The sequence below is a fragment of the Neopelma chrysocephalum genome, unplaced genomic scaffold (genome assembly GCF_003984885.1).
Source record: "Neopelma chrysocephalum unplaced genomic scaffold, ASM398488v2 Primary Assembly neopelma1_22b, whole genome shotgun sequence".
Classification (NCBI taxonomy): Eukaryota; Metazoa; Chordata; class Aves; order Passeriformes; family Pipridae; genus Neopelma; species Neopelma chrysocephalum.
The window spans coordinates 4,477,402-4,488,504 of record NW_020897690.1 but is presented as its reverse complement, the minus strand read 5'-3'; the positions used below and the strand labels follow the sequence as shown (position 1 = coordinate 4,488,504).

Genomic DNA, 11,103 nt, shown 5'->3' with positions numbered 1-11,103 from the left:
TTTCAAGCTCGTGGATTTGTGTGTTGTTGTTGCTGTTGTTGTTGGGGGGTTTTTTGTTTGTTTGGTTTTTTATTGCGTTGATAATAGTTTGTTCATTGTGCAAAAAACGAGGTCGATCCAGTCTCTCCTTCTCCTCCCAGCACTTAGTCTAAGAGCAAGGAAGCAAATCATAAAAAGGAGTAAAGCCCCCATACATACATATACACCGGATGGGAAATGTCAGTCACTCCTCCACCTTCCAAACAGTCACAGATCAAACAGTGTCACCACCGGAGAGGACTACTTTTCTCTCTTGCTCTCCCTTTTTTTTCTCTTCCACAAATCGAAGCTTCTTCTGCTACTAAATATAATGCAAACACATTTTTTTATCATGGATTTTTTTTTGGCTGATCTTGATCTGCAACAGAAGAAAAAAAAAAGAAAAAAAACAACACACACACACAAAAAAATTTGCCAAAACCAAGAAAAGCCCCGGAGAGTGTGTGCAAAGAGGGAGGGGGGAGAAAGAAAAGACATTCACTGAGTGGGACAGATTAACGTGAACTGTCCCCCCCCGCCTTAAACTCCTGGGAGAGAAAGAGATCCACTCTCCCTCTCTTCTCTTTTCACTGAAATATAACACACATTCGGATCCCAGGGCTCTCAGACAGTCTCAACTGATAGACAGACACATCGAGCTGCTTTTCCTGCTTCAGTTTGTTACTCCTCCTCCTCTTGCCCACGTCACCCTGACAATTACAAATAGGTCTCACACAAACCCATACCTGTCAATCTTTTTAATTGCTTTGTTTTCATTTTTTCCCTTTCCCAGAGCTAAACAATATGACAAAAAAAAAAGTCTTAATACAGCACAGCATAAAAGATTCCTCATGTGAGATACGCGTTGAGGGGGTTGTTATTATAATCCACTTGCTAAAGTGCTGTGCAAGACGCATGTGCTGATTTAACTTCGGCAGAGGTCTTGTTCCAGCAAACTTAAAAAAAAAAAAAAAAAAAGAGGCAGGCAGGAGATGATACCTCGCCGTGGCACACGTATACCCGGCATTGAATTAAAAATGATTTGTGGGAGATTACAGTTCATTCTTTCTTTAAAATACCAACAGATTGCAGAGCGAGAACTGCAGCATATGAAACATGCTGCTAATACATTTTGCACAGTATGTGTCTCGGGATTTATATAACGTTAGCTGCGAGAACAGAAGCGTTCTTCCCTTTCTTTTTTTAAGTCTAAAAAGCAAATAAAAACTACTCAGCTGATTCCTAAAGGAAAACACTTGGAACTGCAGTTTTGTTCTTTTTCGGGCAGAAGGGGATTTTTTTTTCTTCTTAACACCGCACAATTAAGCATTGAGCAATTTATACTGGTAGGAGGGAGTTAATTCTGGGAACTACACGCGACATCGGTGCAACATCTCTATTACAATGCTTCAGTTCTACGAAGTTGGGATTGGCGGCTCTATCACATTGACTTCGGTCCCTTGACCCAGTTGATTCCCTGCGCAGGTTCCATCACCCAAACGTAGTCTACAGTGAGAGGTGATTTTATACATATACATATAAATATATATACATATTTAAGGAGAAAGAAGAGGAGGGGAAAAAAACCCCCAAAAATATTTTCTGGCAGTAGCAGGGAGCGGGGGAAAACCCCAGCGACCCCAACAAACTGACAGAGCAGCCTGTTACCCTTCCCCCGCCGGCAGGACAGCGGCGGTGGCAGCGGGAACGTCTTCTCCCGTTTAAATCCCCTCCCGCGGCCGGCGCAGAGCCGCCGCCGCCGTCTCGGGGTTGATTCGTAGCACCTTGCGAGGAAGTGAAACGTTTCGCACGGAAGGGGCGGAGCGTCCGCCCGCGGGCAGCGGCTCCTCGGCGGCGGCTAATAACAACATTAGGAGATTAGCTGCAACTTCTCCGCACTTCTCTAACCTTCCCCGGCCCATAATTTACCGTGCTTTCTTCCCACTCTTTTTTTTTTCTTTTCTTTTTTCATTTTTCCTTCCTTTTTTTTTTTTTGGCAGGAAGATAATCTCTTTTTGTAAACTAAAGAATGGGACGCGGGGGGTAATTCGAGGCGTTTCTCTCTGTCCGTCTGTCTGTCTTCCCCCCTCCCCCCTCCGATTTTTAAACCCGTTAGTCAGAGGCAGGGTGCAAACTAAAAGCTGCCACCACCACCTTTAGGAGGCAACTCGGCCCGCCGCACACCTGCCTCCCTGGCAGGCAGAGCAGTCAAGGAAGGGCAGGCGCAGGCAGGGGCAGGCGCAGCGCCGGCGGGACGGACGGCCGCGGGAGCGGGCCGGCCTCGCTCCTCGGCAGCGCCAGCGGCGGCAGAAGACGAGCGGCAGCTGCGGGGGCACCATCTCGCCGCCGCTGCTGCTCCTCCGGCGGCGTCTCCGTGCGGCGGAGGGGCCGGCTGGGCGGGGAGGGACAGCCTGCGGCGCGGGGGCTCTGTTTACGTACACACATAGCTGCGAGCGGGGAGTTTCTCTTGCCGGCGGGTCGTGCGAGCTGCCTGGAGGATCCCGAGCCGGAGCTCTCCCGAGCGGGGCGGGAGAGGAGAGCCGAGGCAGGGCATGAGTTTTAGCGCGAAAAGCGGCGCTTTGCTGAGCTCCCGGGCAACGCGGTGGTGGTGGCGGCGGCAGCCCGGTCCCGCCTGGTCCTACATCGGTGGCAGCTGGTCGCGGCCCATCCTGGACATGTCCTACTCCCGTCACTTTCTGGATTTCCAGGGCTCGTCCATCCCCAGCTCCATGAAGAAGCTGGTGGTGACTAAGCTGAGCCAAAACTTCAGGGAAGCGGTCACTCTGCAGCAGGACGCGCCCGTGCCACTCCCGGGAGACGGAGACCTCCTTGTCAGGAACAGGTGAGCCCTCCTCGCCCTCCCCTCTTGCGCCCCGGCCCCGCGGCGGCCCCCGCCGACTTCTGGCACCTTGTGGCCTCCTCCTTCCCACAGGGTCCCTCACTTCGGAGACCGGCTCCAAAGTTGTACCAGCCGCCATCTGGCGACTGTTAATTTCATTTTATTATTGTTGTTGTTGTTGTTGTTTTGAACGGCTGGTGCTACAGCCCGGTCGCCCTATCCACGTGTGTGAGGGTGACACTTCCTCCTCCTCTTTCCGTGGCGGGAGGGTGTGTCTGTCTGTCTGTCTGTGTGCGCTGCTCCCGGCGTGCGCCTGCCCGAAGGAAGAGAAACACCCCAGGGCCCCTTTGCCAGGGGGTGGGGCGGCGGCAGAAGAGGCAAGTTCTATGTTCGGTGAGCGCCGAGGAGGGAGGGAGACGCCGGGAAGCGCTCGCAGAGCCCCTCCCAGGCCTCTGCCTGGGCTCGTTACACGAACGTAGTGCCCGGGGCGCGAGCGTGTCCCCATCGCACCCGCACAGTCCCAGCGGGGACGCTGACGCGCAGTGCCCCGGCACCGCCGTGTGTGCGGGACCGCACCAGCCGCTCTTGCCTCGGCGCTGCCCCGCACGCCGCTCTCCTTCCCTGCCCCCGCCCGCCTCTCGCCCCCATCCATCTATCCACCCATCCCGCCGTGACTCACCGGGGAGGCCGAGGGCCGGGCCCGGCGCCACCCCCGTCCCTGCGCGCCAAAGGCGGGCGGCGGGAGGGGGCAGGGCGGCCCTCGGCCTCCCTCGGCGGGACGAGGGCCTGCGGTTGTTGGCGGCTTTCGGAGTGGAGCCGGGTAGGGGGAAGAGTGAGGAGGTGACATTTTTGCTTAGCATAACGCGCCGTAAATCACACGCCCGGCACGGTGGCCAGCTCGCCGTGAAATGAAGACTCCCGAGGACAAAACGTGCCTTCCCGCAGCTGGCTCCATAAAAACCTGCTCGTTCTCGGTGACTCCTTCCTAGACGCCGTGGTACCTTGCACTAAAACTAAGCGTTTTAAGGTCGTGCGGTTTCTCTGATCACGAGGGGAAGCTGAAACTCTGGGAACTTTGGAGCAGACCGCGTGGCTGGCACTGGAGAGAATAGCACTCTAAGGTTCTTGTCAAGCAAGGAACTCGTAACACATAGTTTACCATGCTCTCCGTGGGAGCTTAAAGATTAGAGAAGCACTAAGTTGCCTTGAGAACAATGCTGCAAGTTATATTAAGGCAGCGTGTGACACCGTGTGTATGTGTAACATACATTTATGTGTCCATATGTGACATATAAATACACATAAAGAGGGGGCAAGAAGAAAGAAGAGCAGAGACTCCTCCAGGAGCTCACAAGAAAGCTGCTGTGGCACTTTAATCCAATGCTGACATCTCCCACTAGGATTTCTGAGACCAAAATTCCCTACAAACCTCAAAGTCTAAAACATTGTGTTGCTGCATCCACTAATGACCGTGGAACAGTAATGGCATGAAACAGCCATCCAGCTGGAGTTAAATTCCTTTTTGTGGAAGAGGTCGAAAGACTTGAGATACAAGTAGCAAGTTTCGGGTAATGCAAGGCAGAGTGACATCCTTGTTTCTCAAATCCCCTCCCCTCGACATATGCACTTGGAGTCTTTCTCATCCCTTCCCCGCCTTCCTGTAAATTTAAATTTTTTTTTTTTTTTAATATGTAGTTTCCACTGTAACTCTTTCCTTCTCCTTGTCCTCCCTCCCTTTGTTGGGTGGGCTCCTTGGGTGCTTGTGGGATGTGCACATCTCAAGGTAAAAGGGCTTATACCAGACTAAAGGCTGGAGCTGGTCCACAGATTCAGGCTGGCAATTACTGGGTTTTAACACATCAGCCTGTTACACACATGTTCTTGTAGTGGCACACATGCATGGGTGAGGATGGAGGGGAGGGAGAGGTGAACAATGAAGTCTAGGTTTAGAGTTCTTACATTTTGTATTATTTGTGTAATTTCTTCTCTATTTACTGTTATTTTCTGGAGAATATCACAGAAGACACAGGATCACATTACTGTAAGACATTTATGGAGGCTGCAGCAGGAAGCGAGTTCTAAATGTTTCCCCCTCTCTTGTCATTCTGGGGAAGCATTATCTCATCCCAGAAGGATGAGTCCCTGACTTTATTTAGTTTAAAAAAAAAAAGAAACAAGCAAAAAAACTCAAGCCCTAAACACAACTATAGATTTTCTAATAGGTAGAAGCATACAATTAAAAACAAAACAATAAAGGACTTTGAGTTCCAGGAGGGAATTTACGTATTTGTTCATTTTAGTCCCAGTCACGCCCATGAATAGTATTAATTGCTTTGAGCTTTTCATGCAAAACAATCCTCATTCACCACAATAAAATCTGGTTTGAGATTTATGGGAATGGGAAATTAAAATCTGTGTATAGATAGATATTTTAAAATAAGAGGCAGTTAGGGGGAACTTTCTTATCTGTTAGAGAACTATGCCAGCAACCCTTACTTCTTTTTTATACAGAAAAAAAATAATCCATCTTTTATACAAAAATCCTTCAAAACTAGAAATCAGTTAAGGCAATTTTTTTTTACTTTGATTCTGTGTAGGAGAGGAAGAGGAGGGGAAAAGGTGGTAAAAACATCGTTAATGAAGCCATTTAAGTTTCTTATGTCCGTTTGTCCTGTTTTGGGGAGGAAGCAGGGCGAGGGCAGGTGTGGAAGCAAGGGTTCTCTGTTTTATTGCAGGAGAAGGACCAAAGGCTGTGAAGATTTGGTCCTTCTTAAAGTTGTTGGGGGATTTTCGAGATTTTCTTGAGGAAGTGACATATTTCCAAAATAACTGTAAGGATTTACTGTCTGCCTGGAAGATGGAAACAAAGTTTATAGGAAAGGGAATAAAAGGGGTTGGGAAAGTTTTTTTTGAACCAGGGGACTAATGGATCACAGTGGGAAAAGTGGAGGACTATTCCTGCTGAGTGTTTGGTTTAAATAATGTTTTTCTTGCATAGTACTGGTTTGAATGACTTTGTTTTGTCTGTGCTTGAGGCTGTGGTGCTGGTTTTCAGTGTCTCGTGCTTTGTTGTGGTACTAAAAGCAGCATTTCTTCCCCTCGGCGGTGTCCTCCTGTTTTCTGTAATAAACAGTACGAGGGGGTTCAACACTGTTGGGTATAAATAAAACGGGTGACTCAATGTGTGTAATAATTTTTAAAAAAGCCAATCTTAAGCTTTTTTCACCCCCCCTTCAGGTTTGCATCTTGAGATGTGAGGAGCAAACCTCAATTAGAAACTTCAAAAGAATAGATTTAAAGGTAGAAAGTAAATCAAGGCAATATAAAAGGTCTTAAAACCCACCAGCGCCCCAAGTAGTCGTTACTTCTGTGCTTTCTCCTTTCCTCAGTCTCAGAAGTTAGTAGACTGATTTTCAAGTTGTAACTCGTGCTTTTTGCTACTTTTAAAAGCAAAGTAATCTAAGAAACTGCAGGCACATCCTACCCACCTCACTTCTGTCAGCTGGAATGACAAGGCAGATTAGACACTATGTTTTAATCCAGACGGTGCGTACGATCATTTTAATGTGCAAGGAATCTAAGAAACTAAACAATCTTGTAAAAAAAAAGGCGGGGAAAAAACAAGCAGCTCATACAATGCGAACAGGAGTTTTGGGTTTGCACACAATAAAAAGGAGGTTAAAAAAATTAGAGGGGGGAGGGAGGGCTGGACGGCAGGCTGTGTTGATTAATAATGATGAACCCAGGAGCCCAGGGAGGATCATTTCCCGTGGCCCAGCCGCCCCGCAGAGACGGGGAGCGCGCGGGTGCGTGTGCACGCGTGTCTCTGTGTGTGCGTGTGTCTGTGTGTGTGTCCAGGGGGCGGGCGGGCGGCGGGGACGAGCTCCCCGCGCAGCGGGGCAGCGCACACGGCTTTGTCTGCCCCAGCCTCCTGCCAGAGCGGGCAGCGGCGGGCACGGCCGCCCCCCTCCCCGGGCGCCCCGCATCCCCTGCTCACCCCCGCGGAAAGCGCCGCATCCCTTGCCCGGCGCGGCCGGGCAGCACCAAGTTGGGCGCCGCGGCCCCTGCAGCCGCACGCACAAGTTGCGGTGCGGCCCAGGCGGGGACGGGTTCGCATCCTCCCCGGCTGCAGAACAAAAGCAGCGGTGCGTGTGCTCAAGCCCTGCTCGGCAGGCGCCTGGCCCCCGCACGACTCGCCCCTTCCCCGCACTCAAAGTTTTTGTCCTCAGAGGGTTGTTCTACCTGTCTTTATGCTGTGCGCGCTGCCGCGCAGCGCCGGGAAGAGGAAGCTCCTGGAGAGACGGGTGCTTGTTACTCCTAGTGCTGCGCTGCCTGCCCTTCTCGGGGATGCCCTGCCCCAGCCGAGGGCACGGCTGCTCCGCTCCCTTCCAAGGCGGACGCGCGCCGGGAGCGTGGGGAAGGAGATTGAGCCCAGTGGGTCGGGGCCGGGGGCAGTGAGCGCCCCGGGGGTGGCCTCACAGCTACCGAGAGCCCCGGCTGGGCGAAGCGATGAGGCCGGAGAGGAGGCGAGCACAGCTCCCCACTGGCTCCTCACCCTCCGCCGAAACTGGGGTGTATGGGCGGGAGGAGGCCGGGGCAGCACCGACACGTCTCGCCTCGGTGCTCCAAGCCCTTCTGCCAGGCGCCCGAGGGACACGGTTTGCCTGCGAAGCTGCAACTCCGTTACCAATTTTTATACATCTTTTAGCAGTCCTATATGGAAGTCGCCTCAAAGTAGGATAATAAAAGATTTTTTGTATCTTAGAACAAGACGTAGGCATTTTTTGTTGCGAGTGAGTTGAAGGCAGGATTACCAAGAGCAACAGTCGCTTTCACCTATTTTATTGCATGGATATGTTTACGCATACGTGTCTTTTTACATATAACGTTGATGAAAATTTGAAGCTCCCCACGCTGTAAAGAATGAAGGAAATCAAAAGGAGCAAAGCGATTTTAGTTCTCCTCGCTCTGTGTGCAAGCAATTTAAAACTACATACACATACGATCTGAGCTTGTTGCTAACTGCAACAATTAAAAGTGCACTGTTTGCCTACTTCTGCAGCTTTTACATGGTGTCAAGTACACCTTTCGAGTTGTCACATCCACATGTAGTAACAGTCCTGGCGTTGTTGTTGCATGTGTTTCTTTTTTACATTTTCCAGTTAACAGAACCTTCCCCCTCCTTCCCTTGCCTGTGTAAAGATATTGTTACTTAAAAAACTCCAAACTTCAATATTCTTTGCATTTAAGCTAGATCATAACTTTGTTTTTATCATTATCTCTTAGTGTTTAATCAAGTTGTGAGAATGTCACTATCTTTCTATTTAAAAAAATGCCATCCATTTTCACCTGTTAGAGGTCGGTAGGACTTGATATTCAGTTTTAAAATTTTAGTCCTTCTGTGCAAGGTTGTTTTGATGTGTTGCAAGTAATTTATATAAAGAAAAATGTTTTAACGTTGACATTAGCTACATCAAAAGGCAAATTTGCTGTAGTGACTCCATCAATTAAAAAGTACTTGCCTACAGTAACATGACCTTGCAAATGACATCGACAGTTAATATGATCATTAGTCATTAACAGTATTATTATATTCAAAAATGTAAATTTGTTGCCAGAATCCACATATTTACCGCTCTGCATGTTTTATTCTTCAGTGCTTTCACATCTTGTATAAAGTGGTCAATTAATTTTCATCCTTTAAGCTTTTACACAATTATTTTTAGCTTGCTGAGCTTGGTCAAATGGACCTAAGGAAAATATAAGGGAATTTTTTTTGTTTTGTTTTAGGTTTCTGGTTTGGGACTTTTTTGTTTAGAAAATTTGTCTATAATTCTAGAGTAACAGAATGTAAACTATAGAAGTCTGATTAAAGTAGTCTCTGGAGTGTACTCATTGTTCAAATATGCCAGTAATCAGAAAAAATCTGGTATTTATCCCAGAAATTTAAATTGAATGTTGAACTTGGTAAGGAGTAAATCTCGTTAATACATTTTTGTTTTCTTCTAGATTTGTCGGCATTAATGCATCTGACATAAACTACTCAGCTGGTCGATATGATGCATCAGTTAAACCCCCATTTGATATAGGTTTTGAAGGTGTCGGTGATGTGGTAGCGTTAGGACTCAGTGCTAGTGCAGATTATACAGTGGGTCAAGCTGTGGCCTACGTGAAAGCAGGTTCCTTTGCTGAATACACAGTTGTGCCTGCCAGACATGCAGTTCCTCTACCCTCAGTGAAACCCGAGTTTCTTACTTTCATGGTAAGTGGCGCTACTGCGTACCTCAGTTTGAAAGAGCTGGGAAACCTGTCTGAAGGCAAGAAGGTTCTGGTGACAGCAGCGGCTGGAGGAACGGGCCAGTTTGCTGTGCAGCTTGCAAAGAAGGCAAAATGCCATGTAATTGGAACCTGCTCCAGTGATGAAAAGAGTGGTTTTCTGAAATCCATTGGCTGTGACCGTACGATCAACTATAAAACTGAAAATATCGAATCTGTGCTTAGGAAGGACTACCCCGAAGGTGTGGATGTGGTGTATGAATCTGTTGGGGGAAAGATGTTTGACTTGGCTCTCAATTCCTTGGCTATCAAAGGGCACCTGATAGTTATTGGGTTTATCACTGGCTACCAAAACCCCACTGGCCTCCAGCCCATTAAAGCAGAGTTATTGCCAGCAAAACTGTTGAAGAAGTCTGCCAGCATCCGGGGTTTCTTCTTGAACCATTACCTTTCTGAATACAAAATGGCTCTGAAGCATCTGCTTGAGATGTATGAAAGAGGAGACCTGGTTTGTGAGGTGGACTTTGGAGACATGTCTCCGGAGGGCAAGTTCACTGGCTTGGAGTCTGTATTCCGTGCTGTAGATTACATGTACATGGGAAAAAACATTGGAAAAATTGTAGTTGAATTACCTCACTCTGTCAACAGTAAGCTGTAAAAACAGAACAATGATATAAATCAGAAGAGAGAAAATGGGCACTTTATGCCCCAGATTTACTAGAAACAATTTCTTTTTTTAAGCTTAGTAATGGATATTATATTAAAAAACAGCACTAAGGTGTTAATAAAAAAGGGTGAGTTTGGTTTTTTTTGTTTTTTTTTTTCTTATAAGTGCTTAAATCAGTGGCTGTAGCATGGACTTAATGGGCCTGTGTTTGATTCTGTCATTTAGGTTAGCGTGAGACAAGAACATTGTTCTTGACAGAATAAGTCTTGATGCAGAGGCAAATTTAGTCTGTCAGCCTGATTTGATAAGACTTCATATATAGTTCAGCTCAGGAAAAAAATCTTCTGGCAATTTTGATTCCCTGATTTAAAAATAAAATTGTTAGAACAAGACTAAATAAAGAGTTGTATCTTTGGTTTGCTCTGTTAATCTCTTGAAGTTTCTGGGAAAAAAATGCTCTTGATTTTTTGTCACAAACGTGATAATCATAACTCAGTTGCATCACGGATCATAGTAATATTCCTCGACTGGTTGTACAGGGAAATTTATCCTCCAATGCTGACATGTCAGTGATGTTAAGCAACTTGACTTTTTTTTTTTAAATCATGTATTTCATAACTATAAACAACTGTGCCATTTTCTTTCAAATCTTTAACTACAAATTGCAACATAGTCTCATTTTCTTGCCTGTTAATTTTCTACTGCTGCTGTTTACTGTCCAGTCTGTGGTTTAGTCAGTACTGAAAAGTTGTTGGAGCAAGATTTTGAGCCATGTTCGTACGTGTTCAGGTCCTGTATATTTTTGAAGATTAAATAAAGTTTTAAAAGCTATTTAAATGTTCCTGGCATTTATTCATATTTATGTGTTTCTTGCTGACTAGCTCTTTTGTAGGTATTCTCCATTCTGAAGAGTTCTTTGACTGCTCATTTTTTAAGTGACTTCCCATAACCAGGCTGCTACTTCTACTTTTACCAAATATTGCTTCTGCAGAAGCCCTTTTACAAACAGCAAGACCATTTTAAATCTACAGTCACAGTACCTGGTACAGGTACCGATACTCAGGCATAGGTTATCTAGTGGGTGCAGTTAAAAGGTTTTGTAAAGTTTTGAAAATTCTTCCTCACTTAATAGATATTGTTAATGATATATACAGTGGGAATTCCAGCTTGAAGCATAACATTTTCCAGAACAATAAAATACTGAAACTGCTTGCTCCACATCTTTTTTCCATAGCAAATGTTTAAAATCTTAAAGGCCAATTTTGCCACATCTTTTGAAATTATATTCGTTTGTATGCAGTTG

The 11,103-nt window shown here is 46.8% G+C and overlaps 2 protein-coding genes across 2 annotated transcripts in view; one reads left to right on the top strand and one right to left on the bottom strand.

Annotated features, from left to right (window-relative positions):
• Positions 1-1,598, bottom strand: part of TSHZ1 (teashirt zinc finger homeobox 1) — a 57,231-nt gene extending 55,633 nt beyond the window's left edge. Inside the window, exon 1 of the mRNA XM_027678496.1 lies at positions 1-1,598. This exon is cut by the window's left edge and continues 954 nt beyond it. The gene's annotated coding sequence lies outside the window, so the exon portion shown is untranslated.
• A 251-nt stretch (positions 1,599-1,849) lies between these two features.
• Positions 1,850-10,631, top strand: ZADH2 (zinc binding alcohol dehydrogenase domain containing 2). Its single transcript, XM_027678509.1, has 2 exons — positions 1,850-2,860; positions 8,867-10,631. Exons 1-2 carry the CDS (start codon positions 2,571-2,573, stop codon positions 9,789-9,791), a joined length of 1,215 nt encoding a protein of 404 aa, XP_027534310.1. The 5' UTR covers positions 1,850-2,570; the 3' UTR covers positions 9,792-10,631.
• Positions 10,632-11,103: the final 472 nt, after the last annotated feature.